This window comes from Squalius cephalus, assembly GCF_949319135.1.
Source record: "Squalius cephalus genome assembly, chromosome: 22".
Taxonomy (NCBI): Eukaryota; Metazoa; Chordata; class Actinopteri; order Cypriniformes; family Leuciscidae; genus Squalius; species Squalius cephalus.
Window position 1 is genome coordinate 19,993,172 of NC_137143.1, and position 20,789 is coordinate 20,013,960.

The 20,789-nt window shown below is 37.4% G+C and overlaps 1 protein-coding gene across 1 annotated transcript in view; it reads right to left on the minus strand.

Moving 5' to 3' along the window:
* Window positions 1–2,474: 2,474 nt before the first annotated feature.
* The window catches only part of rassf5 (Ras association domain family member 5), a 41,621-nt gene continuing 23,306 nt past the window's right edge, over window positions 2,475–20,789 (minus strand). The window contains exons 3-6 of the mRNA XM_079857778.1: window positions 7,091–7,201; window positions 6,708–6,987; window positions 6,504–6,619; window positions 2,475–4,863 (exon numbers count right to left, since the gene is read on the minus strand). Of these exons, the coding sequence (XP_079713904.1) occupies window positions 4,711–4,863; window positions 6,504–6,619; window positions 6,708–6,987; window positions 7,091–7,201 (660 nt within the window). The 3' untranslated portion in view covers window positions 2,475–4,710. The remainder of the gene's footprint in view (window positions 4,864–6,503; window positions 6,620–6,707; window positions 6,988–7,090; window positions 7,202–20,789) is intronic.

The window sequence follows — 20,789 nt, forward strand, 5'->3', positions numbered from 1 at the left end:
ATTATATATTTGAGATTTATACATCACCTGAAAGCTGAATAAATAAGCTTTCCATTGATGTATGGTTTGTTATGATAGGACAATACTTGGCCGAGATACAACTATTTGAAAATCTGGAATCTGAGGGTGTAAAAAAATCGAAACACTGAGAAAATCGCCTTTAAAGTTGTCCATTTATGTTCGTCATTGTGCTGCATTCACTCACAAAAATAAAATGTTTTATTTATTTATGGTAGGAAATTTACTAAATATCTTAATGGAACATGATCTTTAATATCCTAATGATTTTTGGCATAAAAGGAAAAATCTATCAATTTGAACGTGGTCATATATGCGTAGGCTATATGTTGGATGGAATTAAATTGAGAATTACAATTAAAGTCCCCCTGAAATATTTTGGCTTTTGGTATGAATATGTTATGGCTAAGCTAGATTGCTCCAAAACAATGAAGAAGAAGAAAAAAAAAAGCATTCAAAACTCTCTAACTTCCGCCAGTATGAATCGATGATTTTGAGGACATCACTCTGCACTTCAGGTTCTCATCAGATTTTCTGTCTAATCAAATGCTCTCTAGAATCTGAGGCGTCCCGCCCCCTACATTACAAATAGACGCTGAAGCTTCGGCTAAAATCTGTCATTTGATCACAAATATACTATATGTCTGCATGGTGAAGGTTTTATTAATATTAATGGTAATATTATGGTAAGGTAATATTAAATGAATATTAATAATTAATTAATATGAATGTTTTTATACATTAAATTAAACTCCCATTTCTTTTTCTTTCTTTTTAAAATGTTTGTAAATTACATTAAACAGTGTTTTGTGTAGACGTAAGAAAAAAATGATTAGAGTGATATCATTATATAATTTGATTTGCATAATTTAACCATAATTTAAAGTTTTATTTTGCAAAATGATGTTCATTATATATTGTGGATACACATTTCTATTTGTTCCCCCTTTTCAGTCTAAAGATGGCCTAAGATGGGGGAAAAACCAATTCACTAAATATCAGAAAGAAGACCAACTGTGATTCAGTGTGCAAAAATTAAGATGTCACCATTAAATAGTGACCATTCAAACAAAGTCAGTAGAATATATTTTTTCCTTAAATCTCTTAAAAAGTTTTATGTTACATATACATGCTAAAAATAGAAAGCACAACTATAATGGCAATCTACCAAAACAAAGGTACAAGATTTATTGCATGATAAATATGGAACATATCAAAACACACCAATCCTAAGCCTTGTTGGATATCTTAAATTGCCTTGGCAAGTCTGGCGTTGTTGTCAAACTCTTTAAAGCCCAGATATAGATCAACTTAGGCAGAAGAGCACATGCACGGGTGACAAGGGTGATATGGTGAGACATGTCAAGCTAAATTGGGTGTGCTTACAACAGGACCCTGGCCATAGTATGCTATTCTTAGCCATCAGTCTTAGGGGAAGCTGAGACCTGTCTATATTTGAGTCTTCAGATGACATATTGACATTGTTTTCAGGTTGACCTCTCAGTAGCAGACATGACATGCCCACCTCACGAGGGCTCTGTAACATTATGATGGACACTCACAACTGCTGTCTTTTTGTGGAGACTTAAAAGGTTTCTAGGTGTCCTTAAAATATTGCCAGACTTTTCCAAATATGGGCATGCTGTTGAACCTGTAGGTGGATTTTACCAAGTGTTTATTTAAAGTGTGGAGCCAGTTCAAACTAAGTTTACAATTGAAATAACTTGTTTTTCTTGTAATGTGCCATGTGTACACAAACGTGCACAATGCACTGCACGTGCGCTATCTGACCCTTGACACTACGGTTTAATGTTGGCTGTTTCTTATTTGTTCTAGACACAATGTAGCAGTTGACAACATAGTGCATGTCCTTGCTTTCTTTATACTGCTACACAATACCATATAAATGCATATGTTAGTATGCAATGCATCTAAAAAACACAACTACTCACAACTACTGCAACTGTTTCTTTCAATTATAAATAATATTTGGACATCTTTTGCAATTGAAGCAAAAAGTGCTTGCATTTGAACTATGATTATGGTTCCCTCTGCTGGTTGTGTATGACTCGTGCAACCATAATAATGCTATACTATTATTGATGTAAAACTAGTGTATGATCCGTAGATAGAAATGATGAAATCCGTCACATAATACAGGACACCAACAGTAATATTTTGGCATATTTTCCACTATTGTAGTAAAACATTTACAGTAAACCACTTTTAAAGGTTTAAAAATGTCAAATGTAATTTTATGCATCTAATTAAATCTAGATTTGTAATATTCCTAAAATTAAAACTATAGATTTGTTTGTAACTCAAGTTGGTTGCCTCATTTAAATTGAAACTAAATCTTTATTATTTGTAAACTTCTATTTTTCTTATTTATAATTTAAACTACAGAATTGTTAGTTACCTCATTTATTTAATTGTAAATAAAAGACAAATTCATTGCCATTAAAGGGTGACCTTTTATTTCATTCTTAAGTATATTTACATTACAGCTTTATAGACATTTTAAACATTTGATACTCTGAAAAAAAAAAAAAAAAAAAGATTGCCCGATAGTACTGACTTGTCCAAATATTCAAGTTTACACACACTGAAACTGAGCCAAAAAATAAATAAAACAAATGCACACACGCACGCACGCACACACGCAGACACACCCCTCAACATTTGTAATCACTAGTCCCAAAAAGTCCCACATGGACTTAATGGCTCTGACATTGAAAGCACCTGGCTACTGCCACTGAATGTGTGTGAAATCTCTCAACGTGGAGTTATAGGGCCAGACATCTAGAGCATATGTACAGTACACAGTCAAGAGAAGCTACACGGAGACTAAAGGCACTGCCAGCAGGAATATGGCGGTCAGGGAGAAGTAGCCCGAGCAGACATACGAGGCCCTGCCGCTTGCTTAAGGGTGGACGTGAGACTTCCAGTCCACCAGGAGGTGTACCCATTCAAGATCAAAATATACAGGCCGAGTATATGGGCACAGTGTTGTTCCAAATGGAAACGTATGACTCTAAAGTACCATCTCTACGAACATACAGGTCAAAAATGATAACCCCGTGGTTTTTTAAGAGACTGGGACTTAAATGTGCTTTTAAGGGAAATGAAAAATGATATATCAGTGCCTTGAACATTAAATTGAAAGGTTTACAGTTATTCCAGACCAATATGGAATACCGCTTCAGTGCTTTAGAATGCTGTTCACAAATAATACAATTCCCCCAGTGTCACAAACACATTCAATTCACATGCTCCTGCATAATTTTTCAGACCAAAGTATGCACATTAAAAAAAAAAAAAGATTATCAAAGCACAAAAAAAGAAGGGAAAATTTTTAAATCCATCTCATGTCCCCTATATAATATAATATTGACTACTTTACACACTGGCTGACCAGGAGTGGTGTGCAAATCATAGACATCCTGACTCCACTTTACATTAGCAGGAAGATCTCTAAATTGCCTCGCAAAAAGCTTTGTAATTACAATATGGGGAACTTGTTCTGTTTTCCTTTGGTGTAATGCAGATTGAGATCCTCGTGGTTTGGATCCATAGAGCTTTTAAGAGTGCTGATCTAGGAGATGCCCTTTAATCTAACATGACCTTGTGTATTATGTGCTTAAAGCTGAAGTGATTCAGAAAAGCTTACCGGATAACCACATCCCACAATCCTCACATCCACCGATGCTCCCAGCACATTAAGAACTGGTGGCACACTTAAGAGACTGAGGTGATTTGTCAGTGCTGAGTGTTTTTAAATGCTATCATGGGACACCTGAATGGACGAGGGGCCATTGAGCCATTTCACATTTCTCAAGGAGCTCAAAATGTCTGCGTCCGAGCTATTCAAACACTTTTTTTATAGATGGAGCGACAGAGTTATCATAGAGATGCGCAGCTATTTTGATCATTTAAATAGAAAGAAAGAATATTTTGACTCTGTGAGGTGAAATATTGAGCTGTAGGGTGAAACATTATCACTAATACAGTTCAACTGCAGTTATATTAAGAAAATCTCCAGTATAAAGAGTATAATTCATTGTTTTTTTACAGTAGTATGTTTTAATTGTCTATGAACTGTGTAATTTGATATATGGATTAAGTTACTATTAGTCCTCTGAAATCTTGCAGGCATCATATTTTCTATAACTTAAGTCTCCCCACTTCCTTTTTGAACAGGAAGTGCTTTTTTTTTACTTCCCTCTTTCATATAGATATTCCCTGATAGAGGACATGCGGTAGACACAAGCAGAGAGACCAAAGGGAAAGTCATGCTTTAAGTAACACTTGCAGTAGCAGCAATAGCAGCAGCATATAAAAAGACACAGACAGATGGGGTCGATGTAAAAACAAAGAGAGAAACCGAAACAAAACCCATTCAATATCAAAAAGCATGACTGCCAGAAACAGACTCCTGGGCTTTCAACAGTGTGCCATTTCCAGAGAGAAGGATTACTCTTGAAGTATTAATCTTTAGTTCCAACCTCCTCTTCGTCTTAGTCATGTCTCGGATCCTTTTGCCCATCTTTGGGGGTTAAAGGTCACAGAGCCATGCTGAGAGCTTGTACAAAGTCCTGAGTGGAGGTTTAGTGAGTTCGTCTGTTGGGCTGCTGGTCCTCCAGGCTGGCCCGGCGTTGGCTCAGTGGGGAGAAGGAGATTCTGTGTCCTGCATTAGCCCGGTTTGCCCTCGACCTTACACAGAGCCTGTAGCAACTTCTCCCTGTAGGCGGTGTAACGCTGCTCCACCAGCCGCATGCGATCCTTCTCCTCCTTCTCCAGGATGATCAGGAAGTTCTGCAGCTCAGGGACTGAGAATGCATGCCACTGAAAAAGAGACAGAAGACTATGTCTCAGTAAGGCCAGACACAGGAAATAATAACCAGAAAATTGATTTGTCTGAAATAGAACTGTCTACTGAACCTATATGTAAAAATCTTTGCAAGGCTTTTACGGCAAGTTATTAATAATAATAATATATATTGTATATATAAAGTAACCTTTTAATTTTGCTTTGTACAGTTTCAGTGGCATATAATAAAAAATTATAGCAAGAATTTTGGTTACACCGTTGATTTTAAGGTAACCTTGTTACAGTGTAATAATACATTTAAGTACTGAGTAATATTTATTAATTACATGTTTTTACTAAATGATTCGGGTTTGGGTTAATTATGCATTATTTACTGCATAATTTACAAGGGTTAATTATAAATTATTTACTGTTGTTATTATTAATATATAGTAAGTACATTTAAGATGTGAAACAGGGACACTGTAAAATAAATTTTACTAGAACGTAATGATAGAGCAGGCTGAAATAAAAATACACACACACACACACACACACACACACACACACACACACACACATACACACACACACACACACACACACACACACACACACACACACACACACACACACACACACTGTATATATAAATATTAGTACTGTCAAACGATTAAAATATTTAATCGTGATTAATCGCATTAATGTCATAGTTAACTCGCAATTAATTGTAATTATTCGCACATTTTTATCTATTCTAAATGTCCCTTGATTTCTTTTTGTCCCATTATTTTTTCTCATTTTAATGCTCTTATCAACATGGAAAAGTGGATCGGCTTGCTTTGTGCAAATGTTTTTTTATTGAAAACAACATTGGCATATACTGTAGTGTTCAATGTCACACTAACATTCTCACTTGGAGCAAATAATCGCATCAGAGAATTCGCATCAGCTGTGTGCTTGGCCATCAAGTGGTATTTCAGACTGGACGTGCTGCGATGATAGCTCAGTTCACAACGACAAAACACACAGATCACTTTGGTCTTGTCAATGGAACTTGGACAGTAAACTTTCCATTCAGAATCTTATTGGCATCCATTTCGGCGTCTCGCGCTCGCCATCTACTCAAACCATAACGTTAGCCTTAGTCTTTGGCCGGCTCGCAAACCCAAGCAAGTGTGTGCGGCGTGCCTGTTGTTTTGTTTCCGGTCTAGCTAGATCCGGTGTGGTGTTGTAGTTTTTCTAACGTTACTAGTTGTTGCAACAGCATGTGAAAAAAACTATGAAGTTTGCTAGGCCAAAAAGAACGTTAATCTCGCGATAAAAAAATTGACGCCGTTAAAATGGGTTTGCGTTAACGCCGTTAATAACGCGTTTAACTGACAGCACTAATAAATATATTTCCCTCTTTGTAGAGTTTCAGTAATAGAACAGACAGAATTTACATTACACACACACACACACACACACACACACACACATACACACATACACACATACATATATATATATATATATATATTAATAATAAACATAAAATATTTACTAATATCAGTTCCTACTCATGTCAGTACATTTTGTTCATGTAATAGTTCAATTATTCGATTATAATGTTTGTTGTGTTGGGCAAATATAACAAAAATATTACAAATTGAGAGAGAATAGAAAAGCTCACCTCCACTTCACCAGTCTCATTTTCCTTGAGTACAAAAGTCAAGTTGTCCAGATCAGGCCCTGCTAACAGCCTCACGTAGAGGGGGCAGTCTGATATTGGCAACTTCTGGAAAAGATCTGACAAAACAAGCAAACCACACATTAGTATTATATATGACAGCAGTATTATGCATAAAGTACATGTCATCTTCATTTGAACGCTCACCCTGGCTGTTTCGACGGGTCTTGCTGTAGAGGGCAAACTTGCGTGGGTTGTCCTGCACCATGAACTTCTTCAGCAGGCCCTGGATGACCTCCCTGACCGTGGTGGTGCTGCTGATGTGTAGCTGCTTAACGGCATCGCTGGGCAGGTAGAAGGATGTGCGATTATCTGAACTATCAGAAGAGGAACACGTTCCTAACTTCCCGTCCACAGAAAGTACAGTCACGGGCCTGCGCAACTTCAAGTGAACCTTTATGAAACCAGTGTATGTGCCATCTGAGCTCTGGAAGATGACAAAACAACTTCAGTCAGGTCATTTCTCACAGTAGAATCCCCAAATTACAACACTGTGAGCGTAAATGCTTTGTTGACTAATCAAAACTCACTAATTTCATTCCATTCTCCGTCACTTTGGAGTTGTAGTCGTCTATTTTTGCTTTGATTTCTTCTTCTGTGAGGGATGTTGGTTTGTCTTCCTCTTCCTCTTTTGTGACACTCTAAAACCAAGATTAAAACAATGAGAGCAAGGTTAAAGGGCAATCTATATATTAAACACAGTAGAGACCTTGTAAGGTATTAATGCTCTGTGGTGGAAAAGGCCAACCACATCAACACTTCATAAAAGCTGATGCTGTCTCGCGTAGCTAGAGACATTATGAGCATGTGCCATGACGTACAGATTGGCGTAGAGGTACCGTATTCTCAACTAGTTGATTATTTTAAGTTGACTTTGCTTGGCTAACAGGGAGTTCCTCTGAGGAAGTACCTCTGTATTTTTCTTTTTTTTTTGTACTGACTGCTGGTATTGAGTGTAGAGAAAGCAAACTATCTCTAAGGGAGGAAGGGAAGATTACTGCTGAGATTAGTGACACTTACGTGATCAAGATAACCAGTTATCTGCCCTTCACAAGAAGCTTTTATGTGATATATGGCACTTACATGACAGCATTCCACTGAATCTGTACTGAGCGAAACATTGGAGGATGGGAGATTCTCCACAGGATGTTAAACTGTACATAATGGATCTAATGAATCTAATACATGTGTAACTATAAGGTAACTACCTTTAACAACCATATTAAATGAGGGTTGTCTTTTAGTCCATGTCTGTCATCTGTATGCAAGCACTCTAGTTTATATACTGAAAATTTGCAGTATTTCCAGGAAAATGGACCAAAAATATTGACTTATGTTGCATTATGCAGGGTTTTGCCCAATCAAATGCTCTTTCAATGTTTCTCTAGAAAATACATCAGATTTAGAAGGCCAAAACGAAGAGAAAAAGATGCGTTTTCAAACAAAAGTGTACGAGTATGATCGAGGAAAAGGCCTTATATTCTGTATTAAAAACCAAATTTAACACACACACACACACACACACACACTCTAAAATATTCCTTTCACATTCGTTAATCAGAAAATATATCATTTGAGATATGTTCTTTGCAACTGAATGGTGCAGGACTAGTGTGTCTTCAGTGTCACATGATCCTTCAGAAATCATTCTAATACTTCTTTAGTGTTTAAGATTTCTTATTATTATCAATGTGGAAAACAGTTGATACCATGGTATGTTTTTTTCATGATTCTTCGATGAATAAAAAGTTCAAAAGAAGAGCAGTGTAAACATTGTCTGAACATAACTTTTATTGATCAAACTCCAGAGGGCAATGTCACGCACTGAGTGGTACTGCATACACCAGTCTCTCTCTCTCTCTGTGTGTGTGTGTGTGTGTGTAGAATGACAGTAACAGTTGAATGTCTCTTGAGACTTCTTTAAACAAATCCAGGTTGATCGAGACAGGACTAGAGTCTATACAAAGGCAATTTTGGCCTCTGAGGAGTGTTTTACAGATTCATAATGATCTGTCAATAAACAACAGGAAGAAACACCTTTCATTTAATGTTCCTATGTGGTCAAATTCCAAAGAATGTGCTATTTCTTCCCCTCTTTTTTCATGACTGGAACTTAAGAGAATAAAAGAGATGGAAGAAAGGGCTTTTAGAGTGAAATTATATACTACATTGATAATAATAAGAAATGTTACAATAAAACTAAATCAGCATATTAGGATGATTTCTGAAGGATCATGTGACACTGAAGACTGGAGTAATGATGCTGAAAATTCAGCTTTGCCATCACAGGAATAAATTACATTTTAAAATTCATTAAAATAGAACACAGTTGTTTTCAATTGTAATAATATTTCACAATATTACTGTTTTACTGTATTTTTGAAAAAATAAATGCATCTTGTCTACCAAATTTCTAAAAATGGGCACTGATATGCAAAACCCTTGGTCACACATTTCCCTTAACGTGCAGTAATAATGCAAAAGGAATGATGACGAAGCACGTGACCTGGCTAAATACTCGGCCTTTTCCAGTGACAGAAAGAAATGGTCCTCATCGAGGGGTTTTCTAGGGGGAGTGACATCCAGTGCAGTTGCTGAGCAAGCCTTAGCAACAAAGATTCTGTCAGAGGTATTTTTAGCTACTGGCTGCATCCCCCGTAATACACGCAAAGTGAGTTTCTCTCTTCTTTTTCTGGGACGAAAGAATAAGAATTAAAAAAGCAAGATCATTTATTCATGGAGATCCCTGGGGCGCCAGCATGGCAGCTCTATGTCTCATTGAGCAGAAAGAGACCCACTCATACACACATGAACACACAGACATTAAGCCTGAGCGGAGGGGAAGATGAATTTGGCAAATGAATTAACTTCTGCCCGACCCACACACTTGCCTGGCATGGACCAGTCTAATGGGCGGAAAAGTTCAGAAATCTTCTCAAATGAGACAGAAGCAAGACATCTTGTTATGAAAGACAAAATCTGCAGACAGGAAATGTGCAATATAGCTGCACTAGTGTTGTTGCGTCTTGTGGTATGTGGTGGCACGAAAGAAACACCTTGCCAAATGAAGCGACACAAAATCTTCGGTGAGGGGGAAATATGATGTACATTCACACAGTAGGTAATATATCTATCATATTTATTTTATTAATTTATTTTTTAATTATATACTGTAAATCACAGTTTAAACATTTTATCTAATTTTTTTCTCAATATTTCATCCATTGTTGCCAATTAGTATCAAGATGAATAATGCAACATGTAAAATACAGTAAAAATCCAATTAAAATTAATAGAGGCATGTGTTTCCGTCCAGTTTGTTTTGCTAAAGGATTGCAGTGACCATTTCTCAGTGCTGAAATAGTTTGTTTGGAATTGATTCAATGAAATGGACAATCTTCACTGGTTCATGGAAATAAAACAAATTTATCAAGTCTGATGCATTTTACTACTTAATCTTAAATCAGAGATGCAATTAAAACATCTGTTTTAACACTCACATATACTTGCGATTTATGAGACGAGAAATGATCACAATTTCTTAAAGAAAAAGTCTTTAGGAAACTTAAAGCAAAGAAAACAAACCAATCTCTTGATGTCTGGCTATGAGAGCCACTGTGACATCCTAGTCAGAGATCTGTGAAGAGAAGCTTTAAGAATTATCTCATGGCCTGTGCAATCGCTCACATAATTTACATCACACCCACTTTACCTGTTCTGTATTGTTTGGTCTAGATCAGAGACTATGTCCAGTTGTGTGAGACTGTGCAGAAACATATCTGTGTCATAGTTCAACCCCAGAATCAAAGGAAAAATAGAAAATGTAATTTTGTATGCATAGTGAAATTATTTTAATGACAATTAAATGTAAAGTGTGACGTTTCTGTGCCTCTAGTTGCACCAAACGACATTGCAAAAATAATGACCATTTTCCTGAACACTCTAGGAACAACAATCTACCATTAGTCAATCAACCAGAAAGTCCAGTCTCAAATTTACATAAAAAAAATTCATACTTCAGCTTTAAGCATATTTTATATTTGAAATATTTTGTACACAATATATTTACTTCATATATGAAATATTTTATTTATGCAAAATATACACCTAATTTCATTTTATTTAGATTTGGGGTGAAATATGATCACATCCACCAAATCAACCAATTGAGATCTGATCTTCTCTATCAATATTGGCAATTTAAGACACAAAGTAGATTTTTGTGGCATCCTTATTCTAATCCTATAAATCCCTTGGTGCACAGAACCAAAATCTCTCAGGAATTCCTGTATTTGTGACCAGAGGACTGTAAGCTGCTAAATATATCTTCCTCCCTCCCTTCCTCACATCCAAAGCAGAGAAAGTAGCCTTTTGGAACAATGGGGAAACACAATGGAGACCAGTTTGAATGTTCGTTCTGCTCCTGATGGTCTCATTCAGACATATTGTGTGTGTTTGACCACGCATACATCTACACAACATCCTAGAGCAATCCAAGCTAAGGCCATCATGCATCATCATTTTGAATGCAATTATATGAATGAGCTTTAATCTTCTCTTGGAACACTGGGGAAGGAATAATTTTTATAGTAAAAATCAGAGTAAAGAAGTGAGCCTGTGGGTGTTTTCATGGTTTCTGCTGGAGAAAGTGTGTAAGAGTGTATGTGATAGTGAGCACTCATGAGTGTGGGAGTTGTAATTGGAATAAAAGGCATTATAAGCGTGGGTGGGTAATGTGTGGGATCTCTCCTGTCGATTCACTCAGCTCACAGTATCTGTCATTTAAAGAGCTGACCCATATCTGAGCTACACCTGCACGAGTAACCCGCCTCCCTGAGACATACCTCATCAATAAAGGTAAAAAATAAACGCTGATCAGTTAGCTTGAAAAACCACACAGGGTTTTATGCATCAATAGAAATGCTTGTTTTTAAAAAGGATCTGTTATAAACGTCTTCAGCTGCAGACGCATCGTTTTCCTCCAGGTTTGAGACAGCAAATCACCTGCTGTGAAAAAGCTGTGAATCGCACCATGTCAGATTTGTGCAGTGAGTGAGCAGAGGTGACATCAAATGCGACCCGGATATCCTGTTAATGCACGAGAAACGTCGTGTGGCAGACAGCATATTTTTCTAGAACTGTCCTTGTGGTGAACCAAAAATGTCTGGCAACAAGTCAAAATATACTTTATGTGTCAAATGTGAAAAGTTTGGAATAATATTTTTTTTTTTTTATGATTTTGAAAAGAAGTCTCTTATGCTCACCAATGTTGCGTTTATTTGATCAAAAATACAGTACAACTGTTTTCTATTTTAATATGACATTTTTATTTATTCCAGTGATGGCAAAGCTGAATGTTCAGCATAATATTCAGCATAATATAAATATATAATCCATAGTCCAACATTATATATTTTGTTTGTTTTTACTTTGTTAAACCGGGTTAGGAAACAACAGTTAAGCTTACTTCGAGCAATTAAACAGATAAAACCTACCTAACCTGTATAAGGTCATGTGAAGCACATTTGAACAATACGCTTTCCACTACTGAAGAATGACTCTCATTGTTAAACGCTCCAGGCGGTTCTTTAAATCAAAAATGAGAGTTAAACAAACAGAGGAAAGAAAGTCATGAAGGCCCAAGTGGAGGGTGTTACAAAGGTGCCTTGGGGCATGACCTGAGCAAATATCAACTTACAGAGCCTACATGGCACGAGACAAAAAGGGCACGGCTGTGAATGCTATCAGAGTGTCATCTCAAAGTCATCACTGCATGTCAAGCAGGTGTCCTTAAGCGCAGCACACGGCTACTCAGACTGATTAGGGAATACAATGCTCTTAGTGTCAGTTTCAGGCAACATGCGAGCCATCTACGCCTGCACCTGCAATGTTTGGGTGCTGCATGTACTTGTTATCGGCGTGAGAATTGTACTAACAGAAAATACAGGAAGTGAGAGTTGCAAGTGTTAGCCGACATCAGTTCCAGGGAAGCCTGATGTTCAAAAGAAGTCTCTTTACACAATGTTAGTGACAGCTAATGCATTGCTAATGTACTAATGCACTTGTTTCAGCTGCAGAAAAATCAGCCATAGTCAGACACAGGTAAGCAAACAGGAGACTATGTATAGAAGGATAAAGGCTCCTCCTGCACATGGTTTCATACATGATTTTAACAGTTACAGCTGGTCGTTTTGGCTTTTACTACCTAGTTTATGCGTGTTGTCTTAAGGCTTCTGTGGTCTTAGCATGTTTTGCCACAGGAGAGCAATTGAGAGTAAATTTGTGAATTTGTGAAGTTAATTTCATGAGTCATCTTTGCAGGAATGTAATATGAAGATTCTACAAAGGCATATTTTTCTTTAGCAACACTATGAAAGTAAATAGACATAGGCACAACAATGCCGGTTTAACCATAGATGGATATAATATGCATCACATGACTAAACATGTCCTTTTTTAAAACAATTTTCACAGTCCACATTACAACGCGAAAACTTTTCAAATGTATCCACTTGGGAGAGTGTTTTTTTAAAAAAAACTCAGTCTTTGCTGACAAAAATGCCGTCTCAGTGTGGATGGAAGGCCAAAATGAAGAGAAAAAGATGCGTTTTCAAACTAAAGTGTATGAGTATGAGCGAGGAAAAGGCCTTATATTCTGTATTAAAAACAATAAAAAGAATAAAAGTGTGTATAAAAGTGTATTAATTAAAAATAAAAGTGTGTGTGTGTGCATATATATATATATATATATATATATATATATATATATATATATATATATATATATATATATATATATATATATATATACTAAAATATTACTTTCATATTCGTTAATCTCGCGTAATCCATTTATGTTGTATGACTACAACGGTAATCTAAATGCCCATCCTAAGTCCTTAGTGTTAATAGGTGTCACACTGCATTTTCCAGCATGCTTTCAAAGATTTATATGCTTTGAATTGATATTTCTTGTCTCTTTCTGCTGTTTCTGCCGCAGTGTAGGAATGATGCCTTGAGATCTGCTCCCTCCCACACGTTGCATATGTGTACTCATTCTCTCCCTCTCTCTCATTACTGGGTCAAGTGTGCAGTAGGAGATCTCTCCTCCCTCTCGGTAGCCCTGCACAAATGCAAAGCCCATCATCTACATGCCTGAATAAACAGCGTAGATCATCAGAGCCCACAACACCAGTAAACACAAGTCCTAGCTTATCAATTCCTTTGATAATGAAGGTCTTAATTATCTATGCATTGTGCTTGGGTTTGTTTTGTTATTATGCATCATTTCCTCATTGCATCCCTATAGCAGTTTGATTGTTTTGAGCAATCAGCATCTATGTGATTTTAACCAGCCATTCATATAAACAGCTATCATAATGCTAAGAATTTTAGGGAGCTTGATTCATTCTGCTGTAGCTTACCAAGTAGAGCCATTTGCCAAAATGGAACCACAGCTGCAACATCCACCAAATTTGAACCACAACAAAACCCTGAACAAACGGACAGATATTTGCATGACTTTCCCAGTTTAAATGTTAACGTCTCCCTGGCTGCCCTCGAAGAGGAAGGTATAATATTTTTGTTCTCTTCATTTATAGCTCTCATTTAGGTCTAAAATCTACAAAAAATAAGATTAAAAGACATGAATAATGGATGTTTTCCTTGTGCAGAGATGTGCTGTCTTTAATAAATTATCGAACACAGAATAGGCAGCATTTATCAAGGCACTATTATTCAGTGCTCTTGGTTTAAAAGCCTTCAGTCTACTACATTTAACCAGGCGAGGTAAACAGGAAATGTATTATTGATCCATAAAGCAATATTAATCCCATAACTCACAAGAAGAATGTGCAGACTAAAGTAAGAACTAAGCTAATCTCCCATTTATCCATCCCTGGGGTTCTTCTAAGAGATGCTAAGAAGAATTAGGACAAGCTAACTTCACCTTCTGTGTGCTTATAACTGCCTATTCAAACTGCACTTATTTTTGTTCAGTAAAAGAAAAACAATGTACAAATGATATTATAATCTAAAATAATAACCAATAGAGATCTTATCTCAGTCTGGGATATAAATCCAACGTCTGTCACCCAATAGCTGAGATTACAAGTAACGCCCTGCACCTAGCAACACAATACACAAACAATCTACCATACCATCCCTGCTGGAAACACTACGTTAGACCAGCATGAACTTTTATGTTTGGCTGGGTTGGTTTACATTGGTTTGGTGCTGGTCTAGAGTACAAAAATGTTCCAGAAAGAGGCTGACCAAAAAAACATGTTAGTTTAAGAAACCTGGTAGGGACATCAGCACACCTGCACTCTACACTGTGACCAGCATTCACAACACAACTTACAAAAGTTTGGTTTACAAACGCATTAAATTGATCTAAAGTGAAAGCAAGGAGATTTATAATTTATAAATACATTTATAACCCTGTCTACCTGTGTTTCCTGCCCTTCTCCTGCGTATTTGGATTGTTTGCCTGTGTGTTTGATCCTGTGCTTGTTATATGGATTTATGATTCTGGATTATACTAATAAACGACTGCATTTGGATCCTCAATACGTTTCAGAGCAGTTATGCAACATCAACTTTAAAAAATAAATTTCAAATGTTTCCTGAGCAGCAAATCAACATATTGTTATGATTTTTGATAAATCTTCACCTTTAGATTTTCTGCTGAAAATTCAGCTTTGCCATCACAGGAATAAATTGCATAAAAAGAAAACAGTTATTTGATCAATATTACTGTTTTTACTGTACTTTTTCAAATAAAAGTAGCCTTAAGCATAAGAGACTTAATTCAAAAAACGTTAAAACTACCAACCCAAAACCTTTAAACAATAGCGTTTGCAATATGGCAACCGACTGAGGCAACAAAACACATACAAACCAAACAATGTAAACTGTGCCTATTGAATGGCCTCAACTGACAGCTCACATTGTGTCCAGACAGAGAAGAGAACAGGATGAATAATTCACATACTGAAGAGCTCTTTCCAAACCTGATACTGCAGAAAGTGATGTAAGGCTGGTCAGCTCAGGTATGGGAGTGAAGTTTGAAGTGTTTTAGGCCATGAAATATTATTTCCACTTCTGTGCCGTTCACAATACAGTTGCATTTAGCTAAAGCCGCAGTCACAGTAGACTTTTGAGCATGCAAAATCTCTTCGGACTACTATAAATATAATAGCTTTTATTCAGCTACGAGGTCACGCCGTGACTTATTGATCTTCTGTTGGTTACATGGCTTTACATGCTACGAATTCGCAGGTTAGAGTTCACCAAACTTGAACTTTGGAACGCAGCGAAATGCGTTTCTGCTCTCCCGTATTCGCAGGTGTATGAATGGAAGTCAATGGAGCGAAATTAATAGTGTGACTGCCTCTTTACTCACAAGACCCAATTTACATCCTGATTGACTTTTCAGTCACTAAACAACTGCACTTCAATCTATCGGGAGGTCTAGAGTAACAGGAAGTCAGAGTAAAAGCTATGGGGTCTTGTAAAAAAACACATTCTCTGATTCAGGGAAGGATAGGCCTTTCTGGCACAATCAGCAGCCATTTCCTTCCCCTCACAGCATTAGAGAGCTATGAGGGTGTGAGATTGCACTCTATGTACACTGCCATGCTTGAAAGAGTTTATAATGAAGGTCAAGATATGCAGCTAATGACTTAAAGTAGAAGCAATTTGCATTAATGGTTTCGGTGGATGGAATTAATGCAAATACATGAACCTTACAGAAAATAAAACTTAAATAACCTAAGTACATTCAGTTCTTCGGCTCTATTGTTGTGAAATACTTATTAAATTAGAGTGGAACGGACACTTAAAATGGTTGTACACCTCTTAATCTTCCATAAGAACATATTTAAGCTCTTTTTATCATTGTAAGTCTGAGTAAACTCAACACAACAGTTCAATCTCCACCTACTAACCCCCCCCTTTCGATAGTCACCCTAACAGACGCTTTAATCCAAAGCAATTTACTGTACAGGGCATTCGAGGTATAAAATTTTTTATCCGTCCATGCATTCCCTGGGAATCAAACTCACGGCCTTGACGTTGCTAGTGCAATGCTCTACCAGAAATTGTAGCCTTCATTTTATCTGCTCATTTCAAGATTGGTAAACACAGTGTCTAAATTATGACTTTAGTTAGAGTGTCAAAATGGCTGCTATAAATATCATATTAATTGAAAGGAATGGCAATGGATAAGCTTCTTTCTCTTATGAGACTTCATATGAATCAGGAGAGTTTGCAGTCGACATTGTTTCCATAGGAAAATCTTATTCTACAGCCTGTCTTAAGAATCTCAACAGTGCTGAACAAAATGCAAGAAAACCCAAAACAGACAGGGTATGTTGTCACTCAAAACATATCAGGTCATAAACCTGTTTTTGAATGCATCCGAAACACCTTCATTACAATTCAAAAGTTCATCAAGTGTGAAACATCAAGAAAAATGCATTCACTTCCGTGTACACGCTTCAAATTTTTTGTATTAAGTTCAAATACGCTCACTCAGTCTTCACAATACCATTAGCCTCGTGCTCATACACTACCTTGGCTAATTGTTTTGCCTGTGGCTGCCTGAAGAAGGAGGTCTTGGCGGTGAAGAAGGTGAAGTCATCGCTCTCCTCGTCCAGGCTGCAGTACCCACTGCTCATGCTATTGCTGCCGGTCATTTGCGGGGATGGATCCAGTTTGGGGGACTCCCTACAAGGGTCTCCGGGGGGCCGAACGCACCATTCCAGGCTCCAGGGTTGGGAAGGGGAGGATGGGCTGGGAGCGGGGGGCAACAGGTTCAGGTGAAGGGCCAGATCTCCACGTGTCACCGGAAACAAGAGCTGAAACTTGCAGGCTGACGCACAGCAAAACGTTGCGGCCGGTATCTGTTGTACAGTTCCTGTTTCCACAGGTCACAAACAGGCAGTTGTACAGAAGTAGCTTCCCCTGCTCTTTTCAGCTGACAGCTTGGAGCTTTAAACCCACGACAAGCAGTTGAGATGAGAAAATTAGCCCAGGGTGGAGGAAAGCATGTCTCTGCACACAAATTGCTTGTATTGGCATCCACTAACTCACATACAGTCACACAGTCTTGCTGTAAACAGGCTCTTGAGCACTAAAGGTGTAAGAATGTTGCACGGACATCGTGTTGAATATTCCTTCAGCCGGTTGAGGTGGATGCAGAAGTCTCCGGTCCACAGTGAGGCTGCGACAGCAGCTAGAAAGACGGCAGAAAATCAACCTGCCTCTCAGTGACTGAGTGAGCTGCAAACTGACGTACTGCACCTCCCTCCCTTCCTCCTTCTCTCACACCAACGCGCACGCTCTCTCTCTCTCTTTCTCACTCGCTCTACCATCTGTGGCTGGAGTCTGTTATCTGCCTACAAGCTTACGCAAACACCCTCCTTTTTTCCCCTCCCTCCTCCACTATCTCTCTTCCTGCATGCAACTGCTCTTTGCTCGGCTCAAGACATTTGCCAATGAAGAGAAAGAGAGAGAAAGAAGGAAAGAAAGAGAAAAATTATACCGGAAGAGCGAAAGAAGGAGGGAGAGGAAGAAAGAGATAGCTCTCTGCATGTGGTCTTTTAGAGGCTATTTTACATAGTACCTGATATGCAAAATGCTCCTGATGGCAGGCAGCATGAATCCAGACTATTGTTAAATGACAGTAATACAGGCAGGACTAAAAATATTCTTTATATTTCCTTCTATTTGGAAAAAGTAATGAACAACGTATAATGAGCTGGTCATTGGCGCAAAATAAAAGTGATTGGGTGGTTTATTTTGCAATAACTGCTGACTGACTGTATATTAGCTCACTTATTATATGGCTTCTTAAATCAATAAATTATGTCCATCTATTTACTTATTTGAGTTTCAATTAATTGGGGGGGGGGGGGGGGGCAGTCAGTAAAATGAGAAACATGAAACTAGACTGGCTGCCAATTAAACGGTCAATTCTACAGTTTAACCCTCATTATAGCAGGATGACCAATCAGAATCAAGTATTCCAAATAAATAATAAATATTTGTGATTTATGAATAAATACATAAACATTAAATATACTTGAAAAATATCTAAATGCAGAATCAGAATCAAGTCTCTTTATTCCTGAATTTAATTTCTGCTTTAGCTTCTATCTTTCATATACAAAATTCGCTTTTGTATTGTGTAAACTGTTAGTTCTAATGATAAATCACTTGCCATGTTCCTCATTAGACGCTTTGAATAAAAGGGACTTTTACATGAATTAAATGTAAGTGTTCCAGAAAGCCTCTAAAAGTCACAGGTAGAATTCAAAGTCCTTAACTGATCATCACTACTGTTGCACACTCTATAAATAATTCATCACATTTTAATGTACCACTGCCTTACTGCATGAACCATCTACCACTAACAGAATTACACTGAGAGAGAGTAGTGCTTTTTACAGGGAACCTTTAACTATTTCCCCGGCAGAGTATTATTTTTGAGTTGCCAGCAAGTGCCAGCCTTTAAAAAAAAGAAATCATATTCACAAATCTTTCATGGCCCTCAGAATATTTTGTTGTATGAATATGTAAACAAAGAAAGAACAGAGCCTCTTCTTTTAAACAATATTAATTGATGTTTTCCTAAAGAATAAAGAATAAAACTGCATCTACAGCAAAAAGAATGGACACAAATTAAAGCTGAAACCACAAACACTGTAGGCTCCAGACCAACAGATCCTTAGAAGAGTGTCACAACATTAAATGTACACATGTTCCACTGGGGGTCACAATTACAGCTGCATCTGATCTCTCCTTGCACCCATCAGGGATTTTGGTCTTAACCTTTGACCCTGACCTTGAGGGAATTAGACACAAAGTCCAGCTGGAGAACCAGAATATGTTAAATGTGAGTACAAAATAAGAAGGATATGAAATCACTGTCATATACATCAGCTCACCAGCTAGGGATATGTCACAATGGTCAACTAATCAATGGAATGGTAAACTAGATGTCACACAACCAATTAGGCTGACTAATTTAACTGTATTTTTTTAGTAGCAACATTCTACATGGTAAAACCCTCTTGGAAAAGTTGGGTCTTTAAATGAATCTCTTTTAAAACATGGCCAACTACATTTATACTTTGAATGCACCTTATGTAAGAAAGGTGTCTGATCTGAGTCAGGTGAACCCAAAACCAGACTAATTATACAGGTCTTCCTTAAATTCTGTCATTTGTGTAATTCCAAACTTTTAAGACTTTCTTTCTTCTGTGGAACACAAAAACAGATATTTTTTAAAAAGTTTCGATGTTGTTTTGTCCATAAAATTAATGTCAATGCGGTCGAATGCTTTTTGGACCCCAACGTTATTCAAAATATCTTCTCTTGTGAAAGAAATGCATCGAAATATTATGTTTTTATTATGTGACTAAATGCAATGCCATTCCACACAATGTTGCTATGGTAAAACACTGGCAATATGTCAGCATTAAATTAGATCATTTATCACCTCTTTTTCACTGCTACTTTCTTTAGCTCGGTTTCTCCAGCAGGGAGACGATTCCTTACAAAGGGAGATAAAAGACAAGAAGAAAGCGTTACCACTATAAATGAGGGGAGGTTGAAAGCTACTTTGGTTTCCCCTTGTCAGCTTTATTAGATTCTCATTGAAAACTATATAGGACCATATTTCTGCCATCTTCTTTCACTGCAGCAGATGCTTCTCATATCCTGCACTATATATTGAGTCCATCTCCATAAACTCTATGGACATAAAAACATCATCACATAGCAGCTTATGACAAATTACCTGAAGTGGTGGCCTTGGGTCACATTATCATAATCAATGAGCTGGATCACAAGGAAAGACAGAGGGGCTGAACACATTCGATATCTAAACCCCCTGGGAAGAAGAAAGGTCCTCTTTTGGCTACTGTCAATACACCCCAATTAATTCTTACTAGAACTCAATCGTTTCTCTCAAAAAAGACTGCAAGGGGGTTTATGCACTTGCCCAGAAAAACATAATCAATACTGTGGATGGATAGATGGGGTGTGCAAAATCAAAGTAAAATCACCCAGACTAAAAGTGCCACATTGAAACCGTGAGGGGTCCGGAATTGAGCATGGTACCTCCTGCTAGAAATGCGAGAGGAAATCGTCATTTAATCTTGTCAAATACAGGCTCTAAAGTTGTACGAAGAATCGAGTGAAGAGGGCCGTTCAAGTGTG